Source organism: Patella vulgata, chromosome 3 (genome assembly GCF_932274485.2).
Source record: "Patella vulgata chromosome 3, xgPatVulg1.2, whole genome shotgun sequence".
Taxonomy (NCBI): Eukaryota; Metazoa; Mollusca; class Gastropoda; family Patellidae; genus Patella; species Patella vulgata.
Genome location: NC_065881.2, coordinates 42,885,326 through 42,907,165, shown reverse-complemented (window position 1 = coordinate 42,907,165; position 21,840 = coordinate 42,885,326). Strand labels below are relative to the sequence as shown.

General features: G+C 36.9%; 2 protein-coding genes across 7 annotated transcripts in view; one reads left to right on the top strand and one right to left on the bottom strand.

The window, feature by feature from the left end:
• Positions 1-5,400: 5,400 nt before the first annotated feature.
• The window catches only part of LOC126814884 (WD repeat-containing protein 49), a 59,056-nt gene continuing 42,616 nt past the window's right edge, over positions 5,401-21,840 (bottom strand). The window contains exons 16-18 of the mRNA XM_050540321.1: positions 9,391-9,511; positions 8,623-8,729; positions 5,401-7,526 (exon numbers count right to left, since the gene is read on the bottom strand). Of these exons, the coding sequence (XP_050396278.1) occupies positions 7,386-7,526; positions 8,623-8,729; positions 9,391-9,511 (369 nt within the window). The 3' untranslated portion in view covers positions 5,401-7,385. The remainder of the gene's footprint in view (positions 7,527-8,622; positions 8,730-9,390; positions 9,512-21,840) is intronic.
• Positions 10,752-21,840, top strand: part of LOC126814889 (uncharacterized) — a 51,040-nt gene continuing 39,951 nt past the window's right edge. For 3 of the 6 annotated variants that reach the window (XR_007677786.2, XR_007677787.2, XM_050540330.2), the window contains exons 1-2: positions 10,752-10,837; positions 19,441-19,663. The gene's annotated coding sequence lies outside the window, so the exon portion shown is untranslated. Of the gene's footprint in view, positions 10,838-10,997; positions 11,055-19,440; positions 19,664-21,840 lie in introns of those variants that run through there. The other 3 variants (XM_050540333.2, XM_050540331.1, XM_050540332.2) reach the window with 3 other exon arrangements.

Sequence of the window (21,840 nt, the reverse complement as noted above, 5' to 3'; positions counted from 1 at the left end):
AAAATATATTGGGCCATGTTGAAAATTTGCCCAAGAGCCAGTTTTGAGTTCTGGTGACGTGACTCTATCAAAAAATATCCAAAGTGTTTTGTTCTACCTCGGGTAGGGGTATCTCGCCATTTAAGCCCCTTTTTGGGCCTTGGCCGCTAGCCTATAAAATCTATGACATCATTGCGTCATATAGCTTTACTTAACAAAACGTTTTATATTTTTCTTGGTATAACGTTTTACAGGCTACAATTTGGTTCAATGATAAATATGTCAGACAATATCATACTCAAAATCGGCCAATTAAGGCAAAATGACATCAGAATTCAATTTGGCGTTCTTCATTCTATACCTTATAAAAATATGGTAGGCCCTACAGTAATGCACGGACTTTTTTTGTTTTTCTTTCGTGTTCACATATCTAGTGGCAGTCAATTCTTTTTATGAATTGTCAGATATCCTCTCACAATCTCACACAACAACTTTTGGTCTTCGAAGGAATTATTAGTCAGCAGAAATTCGCCCGTATGTTTTTCTTTCGTGTTCACTTATCTAGTGGCAGTCAATTCTTTTTATGAATTGTCAGATATCCTCTCACAATCTCACACAACAACTTTTGGTCTTCGAAGGAATTATTAGTGAGCAGAAATTCGCACGTTATCCGTTATCACATCAGTCAGTTATATAGAGAGATGACTCGTGTTTTCCTTTGGCGTTCGTCACTTCCGATTCAGGAAACCTGTATTACTCAGCTATCGTAGCAATGATCTCTGTGTTAAAATTATATTTGGAATGTGTTTAACCAGCTCTATCACATATGTGATAATGACTGGCACCAATATTGTCCTTTAACTTGGATGTAGATATTATATATCTATGTTGCATATATACTCAGCCAAATTAAAAACTTGACACTGATGAATTTCAAATTTTTTTTTTTCTGGTAAGTCAAATAAATTTTAAAGTGTTTCTAACGATAGTAAGTAGTAAGAAGCCTTTAATTTCATAAAATTGTAAAGTCACGTGGATCACGTGACTTTTGAGCATATAAAGATGAAAAACCTGAAAAAACACGCGCAAACACAAACTCGTGAGGTCAATCGATGCAAGTTTGCTTAAACTGAACACGCACACGTAACTTGAACTGGAAAAACAAATTAAAATTGTTATCTTCATCTTTGTTAGAAAATGCCGCGCCTTTCAAATGTAGAACGTCTACGTGCTATAGGTAGGTTCTATGCTGGTCAGTCTGTGGTCACTGTTGCAAGAGCCTTTAATTGTTCACGCCAGACAATAATTAATCTTAGAATTAGAGTGCTTCAAACTGGAACTATTGCCGACCGCCCAAGGGCGGGAGCGCCACGTGTGACGTCACTCCAGAGAGATCACGCAATACGATTACGTCATCTTAGAAACAGATTTGTCACTGCGACCTCCGTACGTAACTAACGTACGAAAATTAAAATGGTAGCTGGATTTTTTTTCGCACGTATACAGTGAATGGCCATTTTGCTCAGTAATCCCAGCCAGAATTTGGCTATTTTTTTTAAAATTGCGTTAAGGTTTTAAATTTTTGTTTAGAACTGAAATAAATTAACTTTTAGTCAATCCCCACGCTAAAAACATTAACAGAATTGATTGTGTATCTGAAATAGACACGACCCAAGCACAAAATAGTGCCAATATGCCGACGTCAAATCTAGAGTTGTAGATGATGTTATTTTTGTGAAAAATCATTGGAAGAAGCGATAAGACGTTCTGTACGGATTATACAGTCCTAAAGGCTGCAAGAAGGCTATTGTTTACAATGTAACGTTGTGTCTTGTAATGTTGATAATGATCATAATGATGGTGTTTACATTTGTTTGTTGATGTGACCTCACGACCTGTGACGTTTAGATAACGTCATATGGATATCATGGCTATTCACTGTGTCAGAGTCACAGCGTTGACGATGGCCATGATGGAAAGGACGTTCGAACGCACGATCTCATCGACATAGCGTTGTGCTGTCATGTTCCCCCTGATGTGCACCAAGTCTGTCCTGGCATTATAAGAGATGGCTGACCACATCATGACACTGCCGCCACCCAATACGTCGACTTCCTGTATGCAATTTGCAGCGAAGTGTTCACCTCTTCTGCGGTAGTCACGGGCCTTTCCATCCTGTCTGCGGAGCATGAATCGGGATTCATCGCTGAACCATACGCGTCTCCATCTTCCAGGAGGCCATACCCTGTGCGCTTGACACCATTGCCGTCGTAGCTGGCGATGTTGCCTGGTCAAAATTACGCCTTCCGGACAGTCTGGTGCGAGATCCTGCGCAGTCCCGGTATTGAGGATATGGAGACAGCAGTCATCGTCCTTTGGCGTAGGTGGTTCAACCGGATGTAGCGATCCTGGGCAATAGTGGTGACACGTGGTCTACCGATCTGGGAAGGACACGTGTTGCTGGTAGCGGTTCCATAGCCTGGATATGGTGCTAGGGGGCACATTAAAAAAAAACAAACTCGCAACCTCTGATCTGGTCTCGCCATCTTGCAACCGTCCGATGTCGTTGTTCCTCTGAGTTTCGTCCAGTCTTGGCATTATAAAAACTGTGCTTAGAGTTTAAACCGAAGTGAAGCAGAATCGAGAACCCTGCACTTTTATAGTGATTATTGCGCCTTTTGCACGTGCATACCATGCCATGGCGTAAGTGACTCAAATCCACTGCAGTTGCGTTTGCGCGATTTTTCCCTATTACCTATATGTGTAGAAAGTTATTGATTTCCGAATGATTCTTGCGATGAAAATGTATTTTGTAAGCTCCATAACACAATACATTTAGCGTTGGTAACAATAAATTTCCTATTATTCATTTTTATACGGAAATTCAGTTTTGCGTTACCTTTTTTTGAAGAGTATAGAAATAGCCCGTACATTCCTTTGTTTTTATTCATTGATACTTCAGTCATTTATATAGAGGGATAAATCGTGTTTTCCTTTTGCTATTGTCACTTCCGCTTCTTGAAATCTTCGTTACGCATCTATTGTAGCAATGATCTTTGTGTTAAAATTACTTTGGGATATACTCTATCAGCTGAAAAAGGAATCCAGGTTGTCCGTCATATTTGAAATAAACATGTCTATCGACGTCACTGGGGGGGGGGGGGGCGTTCTGAAGTGCAGAAATCAGGTGATATTCTCTTCTAAAGGGCAATTTTATTTATAGGTCAATTGTGGCACCATGCTCACGGACGAAGAATTTTGTCCGCCATACTTGAAGCAAATCAATCTTCTACTGGAATTTCGTTATGTGTTCAGTTTGGAACCGGTTCTGGAGTAGGAACCCAGCAGGGGATTTTTTGTTCTGAAGTGCTGTTTTATTTACTTTGGGGCTATACCCTATCAGCTGAAACACGAATAAAAGTTGTCCCGTCATATTTGAAATAAACCTCTCTATCGGGGTCAAAGTTGTGCGTCATATTTGAAATAACCCTCTCTATCGGGGTCAGTAGAGGGCGTTCTGAAGTACAGAGACCAGGTGATATTCTCTTCTGAAGGGTATTTTTTATTTATAGGTCAACCGTGGCATCATTCTCACGAAAGAAGAATTTTGTCCGCTATACTTGAAACAAATCAGTCTTCTACTAGTTATACCGGGACTTTGTGATGTGCTCAGCTTGGAACCCGTTCTGGAGAAGGAACCCAGGGGATTATTTGTTCTGAAGTTGTATTTTATTTACTTTGGGATCATACCCTATCAGCTAAGAAAGGAATCAAAGTTGTCCGTCATATTTGAAATAAATCTACGTACTCGGGTTACTAGGGGGCGTTCTGAAGCCAGAAGCCAGGAGATATTTTGTTCTGAAGGGCACTTTTAAAGTTTGCCTTAGCAACGTGAACATTTGTAGCGAAAATTAGCTTTGTCCGCAAAAATTTGAATTAATTCGAATTTTGGGGGATTCGGGGGTCTACAGCCCCTAAACCCAGGGGATGTGCAACTTAAGAATTCCCATTCTGATCATCGGCCATCATGGTGCCTCGGTTAGGCATAGTGCCAATTTTGTCCGCGAGTTTAGAAACAACGGTCAGCTAGCTCCTCTACTATGAAGGGAACTTTTTATTTATAGGTCATTTGTGGCACCATTCTCACAAAAGAAGAATTTTGTCCTCCATACTTGAAACAAATAAGTCTTCTAGCGGGATTTCGTGATGTGTTCAGCTTGGAACACATTCTGGAGTAGGAACCCAGGAGATTATTTGTTCTGAAGTTGTGGTTTATTTACTTTGGGACCGTATCCTATCAGCTGAAAAAGGAATCAAAATTGTCCGTCATATTTGAAATAAATCTACGTACTCGGGTTACTAGGGGGCGTTCTGAAGCCAGAAGCCAGGAGATATTTTGTTCTGAAGGGCACTTTTAAAGTTTGCCTTAGCAACGTGAACATTTGTAGCGAAAATTAGCTTTGTCCGCAAAATTTGAATTAATTCGAATTTTGGGGGATTCGGGGGTCTACAGCCCCTAAACCCAGGGGATGTGCAACTTAAGAATTCCCATTCTGATCATCGGCCATCATGGTGCCTCGGTTAGGCATAGTGCCAATTTTGTCCGCGAGTTTAGAAACAACGGTCAGCTAGCTCCTCTACTATGAAGGGAACTTTTTATTTATAGGTCATTTGTGGCACCATTCTCACGAAAGAAGAATTTTGTCCTCCATACTTGGAACAAATAAGTCTTCTAGCGGGATTTCGTGATGTGTTCAGCTTGGAACACATTCTGGAGTAGGAACCCAGGAGATTATTTGTTCTGAAGTTGTGGTTTATTTACTTTGGGACCGTATCCTATCAGCTGAAAAAGGAATCAAAGTTGTCCGTCATATTTGAAATACATCTACGTACTCGGGTCACTATTGGCCAGTGGGCGTTCTGAAGACAGAAGCCAGGTGATTTTTTGTTCTGGAGGGCACTTTTCAAGTTTGCCTTAGCAACGTAAACATATCTAGCGAAGATTAACTTTGTCTGCAAGAATTTGAATTACACCGATGTTTCCGCGATTTCGGATGCGTACAGCCCCAAAACCCAGGGGAGGTGAAACTTAAGAATTCACATTCTGATCATCGGCTATCTTGGTGGATCCGTCAGGAATAGTGTCAATTTTGTCCGCGAGTTTAGGAACAACGGTCAGCTAGCTCCCCGACTATACTCAGTGATAAACATCCGCAGACTGTCCCATGCTAACCTTGGACTGCCGTTACTGTTATGGCCATTGCCAATTTGGCCGGCTTGTTATTATCAATACCCCCCCCCCCCCAACAAACTACACATTACTAATGATTTGAGAGATTAACCCTTTAGAAAGTAACTAATATCTCAATTATTGTGTGCATAATTTAAAAAAAACAACAAAAAACAAAATAACAAGTGATATGCATAAATAAACAATATAATATATTATTACGGAAATTCTCAAAAGGATTATAATACTGATATATTCAACATATAATAATGTACAAACTGTATACCGTAGGAGTAACACAATTGATCGCAGGTAATTTTAAATATCAAACATGATCCAGTAAATATCACAGCTGTAGCATAGATTAAACAAACATAAAACCGGTGTTAAACTGTAGATAGTCGATAATCCCAATAACTCTTTCGCCACTTATTTGCCTGAATTCGATTGATATCTATCCGGTTCATTCAGATTATTTTAAAAATGACCTGGAGGTCGGGTGTTCGATCCCTGCAATGGTGGAGAAAGTTTATCCAGATTTTCTGGCGTGGTTCCCCCTTGTCAGGGATGCAGGAAGAAGGGCCAGACAAGGACAGCTGTCTAGTCGTTCAGATGGTACGAAAAACCGAGGGGCCGTGTACACATTGGCATGCACGTAAAATAACCCTTGAAAGTTGGAATTCGATACAAGAGTAGGCCGTAGTGCCGCTGTCCGGGCAAAATCTCCCTCATAGCACACTGTATGGCGTATGCCCGTTTTTATTATAGCCCAGTTCGGAGCTGAACATTAGGACGTTAAACCCCATTTCATTTCATTTAAAAATGATAATTTGTTCAGCAATCTTATTTATTGTTAGATGTTGGCTATATAACAAGCTTGACGGTCGATTTCATGGCAAGTTTCATCCATGAACACCGACATCACGATGATATCTAACCTAGATTTTCTTTATTTAATTGTCTGGAATACCTTGACTCCTTATATAGATCAAGATGACGTCTAAACTAGTTTTTGTTTTTTCAATCGTCTAAAACACTTTCCAGCACTACTGTTTGTTAAATTTACTGGCCTACTGGTTCAACGAGGCTAGTTAGAGACTATATAACAATATGTGATCATAACACAACAGAATCTGTTACACCCTTCTGCTTTGTAATATCTCATTTAAGCGCCTTTTGTTCCCCGAATTAGCGAGGAATACAGTCCCGACCTAAACTGAGAGATAAACACGCCAAAAGTGAGGCTGATGTCCCCCGCGAAATCCAAAAATAATTAGATGACACATCCTAATCAATTGCACATTTATCGTTTTGTAAAGTATCGAGCAATCAACATTCTACCTAAATTAGAAGAAGAGTTATTATCTTCCAAAGTCTCGACCAATCAGATTGAAGTATCTACATACTTAGCCTAAGCAGAAAATGCTCAATCATCGAACTTAGCCAAGGTATTGATGCAATGAAACTATACCCCAAGTTTCATCACTCACTTAATTATCGTGTCCCAAAGCATCAACCAATCAAATTGCTTATCTCTGTTTAGCCTAAGCAGAAAATGCTCATCTTCAAACTCCACCAAGGCATTCACCTAATAAACACCAACATAAAGTTTGAACATTCTAGCTCAATTAGGAGATTTATTGTGTCCCAAAAAGTGGCGGACAGACAGACGGACGGACAGGCGGATAGACCTATTTTAATAGTCCCCTGAGGGACAAAAATGTAGGCCTAGTATAGTTTGCATTAGTCTCAAACACACTGATTTGATATTAGTCGACAGAGAGGTCGAAGACAATATGGTTCCGGGTAACAGAGACTAGGTTTCCACCACCCATTAGTAATTTTTACTTGGTTAAAACCAAATAAATCAATCTGTTTGCATAGCTGATAACTTTCTGAGCATACTTAAAGGTTTTAGTTTTGGAACAGCTCAATTAGAAGGAGATTTATTGTGTCCCAAAAAGTGGCGGACAGACAGACGGACGGACAGGCGGATAGACCTATTTTAATAGTCCCCTGAGGGACAAAAATGTAGGCCTAGTATAGTTTGCATTAGTCTCAAACACACTGATTTGATATTAGTCGACAGAGAGGTCGAAGACAATATGGTTCCGGGTAACAGAGACTAGGTTTCCACCACCCATTAGTAATTTTTACTTGGTTAAAACCAAGTAAATCAATCTGTTTGCATAGCTGATAACTTTCTGAGCATACTTAAAGGTTTTAGTTTTGGAACAGCTTTTCGTCTCGGTGAAGAGGTTCCTCCTTGAGACATCTGAAGAATATTTTGAAAACTGGTGCGGAGAGTTTTAGTCTTCTGTAAAATAATATATGGATATGTTACTGAATTGGACAAGAAAAATACGAACTAATTTCAAAATAAGTTTCATAATGTTACAGTCGCCGAAAAAGACTATGGGGCGTGGTATCCAATGAAATTTTCAATTAGCCTAGTCCCAGAAATAGAGGTAAAGATATAAGTGTTACAAGCAATATTTTGGTGTATTTTACAGCTAAAAACATATACACGGGGCAGAATTCTATGGAATACATTTCTCAGTAGTAAATAACAGCAATTGTATTCCATTAAATTATTTACTTTGTATTAGCACATGTTTAACACAAGTTAGCATGGTGTAGCACCAATGTAACGCAAGGCTAACTCAAACCCAGGCCTCGTATGTATCTAAACAGTCCATTGAAAGTAAAATCGAGCAGGAGTCATAAAATCGGTTGCCTATATTTAAATGACTCGCATTCCCTCTAATTACGCAACAGGTTGACGATAAAAAAATCGAGTTACTAATGGAGGGGCTAGATATATATAGGCCAATATGAAATAAATTTCTGATTTTAGAATGCTGTTATGGTTACGTGTTTAAGCGTAGGCCAACGTTTGAACCACGATAATGGAATTTATTTGTTAGTCGACGTGTGTGAAAATTGTGTAACAATATTTATCACCCAATAACACTTTCTACAGTAGATATCGCTTGTGTGATAATCTACTGGGCGATATCTCATCAGGAGATATATCTTTACATGAATTTGATTGGTCAATTAAAAAGGAACTACTTTTTTTTTTTTATCAATATTGTTGGAGGAGAATTCGCAATTACCATAAAGGTGTTTGATTCGTGGCTTTGACTAAAGGAAAAACCGGGTCAATATATACGACTTTGCAACGTTCGCAGGATGACTTGCTGTCAAAAATGGTGTATCACTACGCCGTAATGTAATCAGGTTCAGTAAAATAAAATCTATACCAAAGAATTATATTTATTTATTTATTTGTGCGCGTAAGAAAGTGTGATAAATAAAATCTTCTACTCGTTTTTTTTTCTACTTTAACGACTTGTGTTGATATTTTTTGATATCCAAAAAGACTAGTAGGAGATTCTCTCTATATATACCTGCAACGACTGACTTAAAGCAGCATTATGATCTTTTTTCATCTTTGCTTCATAATCCAAAATATATTTCGGGAACAACGATTTCTCATCAAAGGCAGTGTTCAGTGCTGAAAATGATGTAAGATATATTATAATTGTACACATTATTATTTTTAGTGACGTTTAATGACCCGTTGTTTCGTGATATAGGCTACTGATGCAAAGAAACAAGTACTGAAAAACGAGCACAAAGCAATTCATTTTAATAAAATCTATACAATGATCATCATGTTGGGTTTGTGACCGAGAGAATTAAGCCATTTAGTCTATATAAATCATCAGCCCGTTTGTTTACATACATAACATGAAATATACATTGAGTAAACACTGAAAGTGTTATTTACTCCTGGTATAAAAAGCCGATGATAATCACTTGCATTTTTCGGACAATATCTGCATGTATACTCTATTGATTATTTAACATTCAATTGAGGAAAACAAAATCAAAATATCTCCCAGGCTGGATTTAATCGGATTGAAAAGAGGCCCATCAAAAGAGTTTATCAATGATTCGGGGGGGGGGGGGGGGTAATAGAATTATGCTTATGTCACAATAATTAATATGGATCTTAATGAAAAACGGCCATTAGACATACGACATTGGATTTAGAAGGTCAATTAGTTTTAAGCAGAAAAGAGGATCAAAATCCAGCCCCCCCCCCCCGAAAAAAAACAAAAAACAAAAAAAAACGAACGAAACAAAAACAATAATAATAAAAAAATTCTTACACTCAGATAATGCTGGGAGACGTGGAAGATACTCGGTACTTTGGGAACGTTCAACAAAATATTTCTCTGCATCAGGTTTGATTAGTGTATCAACCGATTTTAGTTCCGATGTTCGCAGAGCCTGAAACGTGAGAGCAGATTGACAATAGATAATACAAGATAGGCATATGGTAACAACGCGTAGTACTTGACATCTTTGCGAGTCAAAGTAAAACAGTAAAATTTTCCATGTGAAGGAACCTTGTGTTGTATTAAAAGCGCCAAACCCCTCAATATTTCCATAATATTCGAAATTAAAAGCTCAATTTGAATTCAATATTGGCCCATTTCAATCAATACTTGTGTTATCTTGTGAAAATATGGAATCCTAATATCCAATATTTAAGACACGATGAACATTTGATATTCACTACATGTGTCGTGTATTCTATGATTTCGGTGCCATTTGTAATTAACAAAAAAAACCCCCAAAAAACATGTCCTACAAGACAATGTGGAAGTACGAGGTTATAGTAATAGCCGATTGCCAAACGACAAATTAATAATAAAACGTCTAGATATGGACCAAGCAGGCGTAAGCGACTGTCGTTTAATTTGGACTGCTCAAGTATTTAACCGAACGTTAAATGATTAGAAATTACAATAATTATTTTAATTGAATACAAATCACTATACATTTTACATTAATGTGTCCTTCCAGTTTTAGACTGGGGCTAAATTGTCACGAGTTATTTAATATTAAAATCAACATCTATTCAGTATATATATTCACCTGAATATCCCATCCCATGTCTAACATAAAACACAAATTTATATGGAAAATAATCACTGGGTAAGACTTGAGAACTACAAGAGGAACTTGTTGAAAAGTCTTACTTGAGAACTACAAAAGAAATTTGTTGAAACATTACATAGTGTGAAATCAACCCAGTGATTGTTTTCCATATAAATTTGTGTTTTATATCATATGTTCAGTTATTAAATGCCGTAGGCCTATAAGTATAAGGATTTCATCCCATGTCTAGTACACACTTCCATGTATTTAAGTCGAGTAGAAAAATGAAGGCAACAAACAAACAAACAACAAGATTTGACGTGAGATTGTTTTAATAATCATTTACGGTAGGCCTAGTATTGCCTAATCTCCATCTTTTTTTGATAGTGAAATACACTCTCATTTGTAGATGGAAACGTGTCTGGTGTCCCCAATATCTCCGTATTGGATATCTAGTGTGCAATATGGAATTTAAAAAAAAGAAAAGATGCAAGATACTTAGATGACCAATCATTCCGTTTACAGCCGTAATCCCTGAGACAGCAGTGTGAAGTTTTATATTCCTTTCACCCCTATTTACCAATGAGATCGTCCAAGTGCTAACATCCGATGAAAATCGAGTCTTGAAGAAAGAACTCTGAATTTACTAGATGAAGAATTTGGAACTTCGTGGTAAGCAGGACTGTTTGGTCCATTTTTAATAAATGTTATCATTTATCAATTTTCCATAATTTGGTCATTGTCAAATAACGCTATTATTATTAACACACATCGTCTGCTGGCATAACTGACGGATGTGGGAGTAAGCTCTATATCATATGATAGCTACCGTACAAGCTATAGTCACTGATAGTGGAATTACTGTAACAACAGTGCTGAGGTTGGCGAGGTTTGTGCTCTATTTACATTGTATCTTGATTTAGTAACTTTTCTAGCCTTACCTATTACTTTCTATTTCCTTAATATCTATTTTTGCAATTTATGACTTTGTCTTATGATTTAATGTTCTGCACATAGGCCCAAGTTAAAAATATCTGATTTCTATTAGTAGGCTACTACTACTAGTTAGTTCTAGTTATATGATGTTCTTTGATGGCACGGAGTAAGTGAAGTTCCATGATTTTTATTTTTCATATTTTTGGAATAAGTTTATTCCATTATTACACCGGCCAAGTGGCCTAGCTACGACTATCATTTTACTGGTTCCATAGAATTGGTGGTTATTTTAAACTTGAAGAGCTAAATCATTAATATTTGGGACCTAGAAATTGACACAAATGGGTCACAACGCATATAATAATGTTATATAAACTGATTTAAATTCAATTGTTTCCGTTTTTACTCTAATATCAAATCAAATCGAATGGCAATCGGTAGCATCTGATTCCAGTCTAAATAGTATTTATTGTGCATGCTCTCCAGATAAGAATATGGCGTCACTGTTTGACATGACTTGTGGTGTATGTCTAGCCTCGTTCTTCGAGTACCTTGAACAAATGGGACTGAAACGGATTATGGTACTCAAGGGTGTGGATTTGTCATAACTTTTGTGGGGGACGGACAAACTCTGGAACCTGGAACATTTCATTACCAAACCAAAATAATAAATACGAACAGTTTACTGTACTAGTGTTATTTCAATGAAAGCTGTAACTAGGGGTAATATGATGACGATATGGAAAAATTGACTACACGTACCTACATCAAAGCTGCACAAATATTAATTGTTCATGAAGTTAAGTGAATCGTCCAAAGATGTTCATTCTACGATCAGGGACACAGACAAGGTCATTTCGGGACTATTCTCGATGAATATCTTGGAGACATGAACGAGGTCATTTTGCACCGAATATCTTGGAGACATGAACGAGGTCATTTTGCACCGCACACACCATCAGGTGGTTCGCTCGTTTTTGGGTCATGGAGTTGCGCAGCCAAGTTTTGATTGCCTTCATGAAGTTTGAAGATGAGCATTTTATGCTTAGGGTAAGAAGAGATAAGCAATTTGATTGGTTGATGCTTTGGGACACGATAACTTTAGTTCTAATTAAGTGAGAGTGATGAAATTTGGTGTATAGTTTTATTACATCAACAATACCTTGACTAAGTTCGATAATGGAACATTTTCTGCTCAGAGTAAGCATAGGGATAAGCAATTTGATTGGTTGAGACTTTGGAGCTTGACAACTTTGAATCTAATTGAGTGATAGTGGTGAAACAATTTGATCGGTTGATGCATTAGGACACGATAACTTTGGAGCTTGACAACTTTGATTTTAATTAAGAGTGATACAGGTGAAACTTCATGTATAGTTTCATTACATCGATCAGTACCTTAACAAAGTTCGATGCTGAGCATTTTCTGCTTAGGCAAAGTAGAGACTTCAATGTAATTGAGACTTTGAAACACAATGACTCTCCTTCTAACTGAGGTAGAATGTTCAAACTTGGTGTAGGTGCCTGTTAGGTGAATGCCTTAACAGGGTTCAATCATGCACATTTTCCACTAAGGCTAAGCACAGATAAGCAATGGTATTGGTTTAGACTTTAGAACATAACTTTGGTTCTAATTGGGTGAGAGTGATCAAACTTCGAGTATAGATTCATTATATCAATACCTTGACTAAGTTCGATGATGAGAATTTTCCGCTTAGGCTAAGTAATGATAAACAATTTGATTGGTCACGACTTTGGAACATAACTCTGCTTTTAATTGAGGTAGAATGTTTAAACTTAATGTAGATGTTCATTAGGTGAATGTCTTGACTGAGTTCAATGATTCCCTCTAAAGCTAAGCAGAGCTAAGCACTTTCATTGGTTGATGCTTTGGGACAAGACAACTTTGATTCTAACGGATTGAGAGTGATGAAACTTAGTGTATAGTTTCACAACCAGGTATCGTACTTCAAAATCTTGACCGAGTTTGATCGTGAACATTTTATGCTAAGACTAAGTTAGATAATCAGTTTGATTGCTCCATACTTTTGAAAAAGATAAGTATAGGATATTAACCTACCAGAGGTTGATATGGTAGAGAACGGGCGGGCGTTCTCTACCATATCAATCCGAGGGAGAGTAGGTTTATATCCGACATATACAACGCCATTTCACCCTTAAATTTAATTGGCTCTTCCATTAAAAGGCAACAACGATTGGATAATTGCTCGATAGTTTCTGCCAAATAGCGAAAATTACCGTAGTAATCACGTGCATGTTTTTATTTATACGTCGCCATTTTGGACTATTGAATTGAAAGCAAAAACAAAATGGATAGTAATATGAAGTCAGACGAATAATCAATCCTTTTTAGCCAACATATTGACGATGGAATAGATGTGAATGCAAATATCGACGAGGATCTATCCAAAGCCTGCAGAAAATTTGGACCAAAAGGCATTCTTTTCCAAGAATTCTGACAGTGAACCATGATTGAAGGTTTTCGGTATGTTCAGAGAAGGATTTGACCGACTGTTTTAAGTGGACTGTACCCAAAAATACTTTACAAAGGAACTCTTGGGCGATAAATACTTTCAAGTCTTGTAGTGTGTGGAGAAATAATCGCAATGTGGACAAAAAGAAAATTCTGAAAGATGTCTTAGACATGGATAACCGATCTAAATACATGTATGTCGATAAGTACGTCGACTATTTCGGTCCTGAATGTTAGAAACTGTACCATAACAAATTTTAATTGTCAAAAGAATAAAAATTTATTTCTGTGGTTTTTTTTGTATTATTTCGATCATCTACGTCATCAGCGGTTGATATGAGCCGAATATATTGACCTGAGATGACGTCATTAGCGGTTGATATGAAATATCAACCTGTCATGACGTCATGTCATCATCGGTTGATATGAACGAATATATCAACCTATGATGATGTCATGACAGGTTGTTATGAGATATAACTGCTATGGACATCAAAGTAAAAACTACCGCCAGTTGTATATATGTGCAATTAATTAATATGTTTCATCTATTTATTTTGGGACTTCGGCACGGGACATCAGCCCCACTGTTGTCTTTTTAAAATAAAAATGGGAAATGCAAATGAGAAATATTTGTAATGCAGTGAGAATTAAATAACAGATTCTCTGAAATGTGGTTGATTGTATATCTTGTGAAGGTTAGTACACAATTGAAGAAAGCAGTGTATGTAACACCTTTGTAATTTATGGATTAGGAAATAGACTCCCCATAAATAAAGGATTCACTGATTATAACTTTTTTATACGCCCACATTGAAATGTGGTCGTATATTGTTGTCGCCCCTGTTCGCCGGTCGATCAGGCGTCCACAATTGCTAGTGGACGCTCTAGAGGCTAAAGTTAATATCCGATTGATTTTAAATTTATACACAGTGTTTAAGGTCATGAGACGAAGAAGTCTATTCATTTTCAGCGATTTTCAATAATTACTGCCAGAGTTACAGCCCTTGATCACTTCAAAAAATCTTGTGGACGCTCTAGAGGCCAAAGTTAATATCCGATTGACTTTAAATTTATACACAGTGCTTAAGGTCATGACACGAAGAATCCTATTGATTAAATCTTGTGACGCTCTAGAGGCTAAAGTTATCATCTGATTGACTTCAGATTGATACACAGAGTTTAAGATCTTGATACGAACAAGTAAATTTTTATGACTTGAACAGCTAAATCCATGATATTAAAAGTTTTGTATACTAAGCGTTAGCATAGGGCAGAACTTTATAAAAAACAAACAAATTCTATAATGGTTTTCTGATAATTACTTCATGAATTGTTACTCTTAATCAGATTTTAGTGTTTTATAAATGTTTCATTACTGAAAAAAGTAAAAATATGCGACAACACTTGTTGACTGCCTGGACGATTTAGCTGCTGTGGGCGTATGTTTCGTTGTATGGCAACCTACCTTTATTATGAACTAATGTGTCAGTATTGATAGGAGAACTTTAAGTAAATAATATTTTGTTGTCAACTCGTAATCTGGGTGTAAACAGAACATGGACTGGTCTATGCCACAGGATGTGACCAAGTTGGCAAACATAGTTGTTTGTTTGGATTTACAACTTGGTCCAATGCAAGGCTTTACCTCAGGACCCACAGTAGTCTCTACTGTTTATTTGGATGATTCTGCACTTGGATGATGTTCTATTCAGGAAGAAAAGAGATCTGCATATGCAGCATTTTATAGTTGACAAAATTGTTATACCATTCTCCATGTAATGTCACAGATTGAAAAACTATGAAATTTTAAACTTCTAAACTCCATTGTACAAATCATACATTTACGTGTATTGCTCTATAAATAATCTTTTTATATATTCCTACTACCATGGACCATATTATAAGGTCCATGCTACTACATTAACCTGCATAATAAATGTCTCTTGCAAGTCTTAATTTATACTTAGCATTGTTGTTCACCATAACATTATATTATCCAATTGGGTATTATAATAGATTTCCAAGATTAAATGAACTAATAAAGTTTGTGTATTACAAAAACTAATGTATATAAAAGTGAGAGAGAAAGTTTGTATTTTGAAAAAAAAAACCCAACAAAAATCTTTTTTTTTTATATTTCCTTATATACTATTCAAAAAAAGTAGGGGATATTTGATTTTTAAGTGTTATTAAAGTCACCTAATGAAACTGACGAAGAAACAAATGACAAAATGAAATGAAGTTCACATTCATCGATTTATTCCAAATGATCGTTAGACTAAGTAAGGCACAGACTGACCATTATAAGGGTAAAATGATACCCGGGGTCAAACAGCAAAGTTACCACAGCATCACAACCAAGTCAGTAACGGGTAAATCCTCCTCTGTTTGCCAAACAAGCATTGATCCGACGTGGCATACTCCTAATGAGACGTCTAAGGTCATTTTGGTCCAGATTGTCCTATTCCTGTTGCAACACAGCAGCAAGTTCTTGGACATTGGCAGGACGTTGTTGACGTTGACGTAACCTTTGTCCAAGCATGTCCCAGACATGCTCGATGGGGGAGAGGTCGGGACTCAGTGCTGGCCAAGGTAATGTGGTGATGTTCTGTTGGAGGTAACCTGTAACGATCCTGGCCCTGTGACATCTTGCGTTGTCATCCTGGAAGATGAAACGGCGGCCATGACGTCGTGCAAACGGCACAACATGGACTGCCAAGATGTTGTCCCGGTAGTACGGGCCTGTAACACGCCCTGCAACAACATGTAAAGCCGTTCTTCCAGCAACAGTGATGCCTCCCCACACCATAACAGAACCACCCCCAAATCGATCATGTCTGATGACGTTAACGTCTTGGAAGCGCTCGTTTCGACGACGCCACACCCTCCTACGTCTGTCCAAAAAATCAACAGTGAACCTTGACTCATCTGAAAACATCACATTGCTCCAGCGTCGATTATCCCAGTGTTGACGATCCCTACACCAACGACGTCTTGCCTGAATGTGATGATCTCTCAAACAAGGGATCACGCGAGGACGTCGGGCGCGAAGGTGACCCCTATGCAGTCGATTCCGAATCGTCTGGCCACTCACTCTCACACCAGTGTCTGTTTGAAGACGAGCGCAGATCTGATTTGCTGTGATGACACGATTTCTCAAGGCCAAGGTACGGATAAATCGATCCTGGGCTTGAGTTGTCGCCCTTGGTCGACCTGAGCGTGGTCTGTCCTGTACAGATTGTGTATTATTATTTATCCCTGTATATGGCTTCTTCATGCATAACTTGTATAATAAAGATACATTCCCACAAAATTATTTATCCTGTGGTTATTTTCAATAAAAGTATGGTAATTTTGGTATGTATGGAAAGTAGAAACATCCAATCTTACTAGAAAAATACTGGATCGTAATGGAGTGCATACAGAACAAAAATGTAAGGGTTTCCCTAACCAGCAACCTGACAATTAGAGATGTCTGCTCGACTTGTTATTTTCACATTCTTGCCAGTCATTATCACATATGTGATAGAGCTGGTTAAACACATTCCAAATATAATTTATACATAGAGATCATTGCTACAATAGCTGAGTAATACCGGTTTCCTGAATCGGAAGTGACAAACGCCAAAGGAAAACAGAGTCATACCTCTATATAACTGACTGATGTGACGAGTGATAACAGATAACGGCCAAATTTCTGCTCACCTAATAATTCCTTCCAAGACCAAAAGTTGTTATATGGGACTGTAAGAGGATACCTGACAATTCAATAAAGTAATTGAATGTCATTAGATAAGAGAACACAAGAGAAATAGTCCGTACATTCCCTTGTTTATATTCATTCTATACCTTATAAAAACATGGTAATGCACAGACTTTTTCTGTTTTTCTTTCGTGTTCTCTTATCAAGTGGCAGTCAATTCTTTTTGTGAATTGTCAGATATCCTCTCACAGTCTCACACAACAACTTTTGGTCTTGGAAGGAATTATTAGTGTCAGTCCGCGGTCCACAATTGCTTGTGGATGCTCTAGTGGCTAAAGTTAGTATCCGATTGACTTTAAATTTATACAGTGTTTAAGGTTATGAGACAAAAAAGCCTATCGATTTGCAGCTATTTCTGATAATTACTGCCAGAGTTATGGCCCTTGATCACTTTGAAAAATCTTGAGGACACTCTTGAGGCTAAAGTTAATATCAGTGTTTAAGGTCATGAGACGAAAGAGCCTATTGATTTTCAGCGATTTCTGATAATTACTGGCAGAGTTATGACCTTTGATAATGTTGAAAGATCTTGTGGACACTCTAGTGGCTAAAGTTAATATTGATTTTCAGCGATTTCTGATAATTACTTGCAGAGTTATGGCCCTTGATAACTTAGAAAGATCTTGTGGATGCTCTAGAGGCTAAAGTTAATATCCGATTGACTTTAAATTTCGACCATTTTTGATAATTACTGCCAGAATTATAGCCCTTGATCTCTTTGAAAAATCTTGTAGAAGTTCTTGAGGGTAAAGTTAATATAAATTGTTTAAAGTCATGAGACAAACAATCAAAACAAATTCTAATGTTTTACTGATAATTACTTCATGGGTTATTACTCAGATTTTCATGTGCTGTAAATGTTCTCATTACTGACAAAAGAAAAAATAGACGACAACACTGGTTGACTGCCAGGATGACTTAGCTGCGGTGGGCGTATGTTTCATTGCCTGGCAACCTATCTTTTCACATGTTTCCTATCACATGACCGACACAGACAAAATGTGTAATTTAAAAAAGAAAAAAATGACTGATAAAGAATAGCGATTTAGCTCCTTTAACTTTGAAGAATCCTATGAACATTTCACCCAATCCGCTTGAAAGTTAAGTGCATTATTTGAATTAGTATAATAAAGAAGCTTGGTCATGTACAGTTAAAGATATATTCCCGGTTACAAACTGGGTGATTTGATGATATATTTGGACTAAAAATATATTTTCAAACTAATTAATTTATCATAATTTTGCTCGAAATCCTTCTCAAAACATCGCAATTGTGTACCCCGGCTATAAAAACTTGATTAAAAGAGGTCATGTTTGTGTCACGTGACACAACGGGTGCGATGTCGGAGGAGAATTCATTGCATACAAAAGACAATGTTGCCTTTATCGCTGACTATTTATTACAAATATCGAAGCCTAATTAAATTCTCTGATTATCCACTGCCCGCGTCTTTTTCCGTGATTTTTATCTTAGAAAGTGTTGTATGTCTAACCCTTCATAAAGTTTATCAACATGTACATCAAGCACTCAATCTACGCGTGCAACCTTGGACGTCACACGTGCAGACACTCCTAATCATCCGGTTGTTGATTAGGGAAACCCATACTTTTTGTCCTGTATGCGTGCAACCTTGGACGTCACACGTGCAGACACTCCTAATCGTCCGGTTGTTGATTAGGGAAACCCATACTTTTTGTCCTGTATGCCGCCCCGCCCCCCACACCTTAATCTGTGTGATGAGCAACACTTACACTTACAGCCATTCATGGATATCTTTAGTCTGGCTTTAGGTTGTAGAATCTTGTGAATGTACTAGTTCCGATCTGACTTTTAGGGCACTACCTTTTTATCTTGTTTACATATTCGGGAATTTAATAAAAATGCATTAGGAAAAAAATAATCTACCAGTATTTAAAAAGGAAAGTAGTTACCATACTCAATCTGCATCATAATGTCCTATTTATGTGATTTATACACAGGCACAATAAGTATGTCTAAAGATCTTTTATTGAAGCAAATAGATTTTACAACATGTAACCCATCATTATGATTTGATCAAGGGTGTATATTATTTACAGCAAGAACTCGGCAGAGTGTCAACTGGTGTATGGCTTACTGAGGATTCTGCTACAACCCTCTATAGAGTAAGGATACTGTAATTCAAGCAAGTATTGATTTAAGGATTTTTGTAGAAGCGTCTGACAAAATTTGGCCACTTGACAATTAATCGATGTCTAAGTTAACTGTAGATGTTCTTACTAGACCTGATGGATATGATATTATTATGAAAACGATAAGAAGGTATGATGGATCAAATATTAATAATTACTTTCCATTATATATAGAGGTAGTAATTACATTTTAAAGCTTTGTGAATGGATAGGCTACTTTGCCAAATCTGAGTTAATGTCAAGAGAGTTTTGGGTGACTTCAAAGGATGCATCTCAGTTCTGTTGAATTGTTCAGGAGTGCCAAAAATGTACAGCACTTTATAACCTTACCAAAACCTTGGGTCAAAATATGTTTGATGCAAAATGTTGTATCTAAAGGTTTCTAAAATATTCCTATAACAGAAGCCTCAGTTGTCTCTATTTTAAAACTTGCACACTGAATTGTGGTAGTATATGTAACCCTGTCCATCCGTTGTCTGCAATAGCTTTATTCTGTCATAAACAATAACTGCAAATTCTAATACAATCTTGACAAGAACTGCAATTTTTAGAGCAAGAAAAGTCACACAGGGGTCAGATGCCAACCATAAACTTTGACATTCGATGCTATAAAAGATGGTTTGATGAGACATGTACCTATTACATTGCTTTAACCACATTACTGGTAATTGTCGGTGCATTAAAAAAAAACACAAACACACTGTATTATGGCCATCAACAAATATTTGTTCATCTGTAACTCATAAATGGAATTATTTACTTGTCAGTCATTTTTTGCCTCCTCAGACTTGTTAAGTTTATGTCAGAAGTTTCAGTGACCATATCTCCAAAGTTATTTAATGGATATGAACTAAACTTATTATTATTTAAATTATTCAAGCAGCTAGCAAAAAACTTGGTGATGTTCCATTAAAAGGCTCAATTCCACTCTTGTTGTAAATGAATAATATGTCCCAATCTTTATTCTGGTCAACAAATTGCACTATTTTACAATATTCCAATTAATTGATGATACAAATTTCATCTTAACACACCTAATTTAAAAAATTGGAAAAATTCAACTAAACGATTTGAAAAGCCTGACGTAAAGCTTTTCAAATGTGACTTGGATTTAAAAATATTTTTGAACCCTCTGGACAAGTAAAATAGGATTTAATGGATAATTTACACAACAGGTAGGACACTAACACATAGTACTTAGAATAAGGCTATTTTTTTATTTTCTGGAGCTGTCAAGCCAGCAAGAGTGTTATTGTCCCTTTAATACAGAGATAATTATATTTACATGTACCATAATTACTAATTAATCAAGTAATACTATTTATAATTACATAGACAAATTAAGTCTGCAATCAAATGACAACTATTACAAATTAGTAAGCTTACATTCTATATAATCAGACTGACATTTTGTCTAGATACTGTAATGACTCAACATTAGCAGATGGTCAATAAGATTGGTCTGGTCGTTGTCCTTTTTATATGCCCACATTGAAATGTGGTCATATATTGTCGTCGCTCCCGTCCGTCTGTCCGGCTCTAGAGGCTAAAGTTAATATCACTAATTTCCGATAATTACTGCCAGAGTTATGACCCTTGATCACTTTGAAAAATCTTGTGGATGCTCTAGAGGCTAAAGTTAATATCCGATTGACTTTAAATTTATGCACAGTGTTTAAGGTCATGAGACGAAAAAGCTTATTGATTTTCAGCGATTTCCGATAATTACTGCCAGAGTTATGGCCCTTGATCTCTTTGATGATTTTCTTTTAATTACTTAATGAGTTGTTACCCTTAATCAGATTTTAGTGTATTATAAATGTTTCATTACCGAAAAAAGTAAAAATAAGCGACAACTCTTGTTGACTGTCATGACGATTTAGCTGCTGTGGGCGTATGTTTCGTTGCCTGGCAACCTATCTTTATTCTTTCATGTAATTTAAAATCAGGTTTTGTTCATTTCAAAATGTCATATGATAAAAAGATAAAAGGAATGGAAGGTTGTTTTTTTTTTTTTAAAGTCTTGTCATATATTTTACCATTTTGATTCAATGGTAGTTTTTATACGCCTACATGGAAATGTGGACGTATATTGCCGACTTGCCGTCGCCCCTGTCCGTGCGTCGGTCCTTGTCCACAATTTCTTGTGAACGCTCTAACTCCAAAAGTTAATATCCGTTTGTTTTATAATTGATATGTGGTTTACATTAGTGAGATGAAGAAACCTATTTAATTTCAATAATTTCTGTTCATTACGTCTAGAGATATGGCCCTTGTTTCACTTTGTTGAACCTTGTGAACGCTATT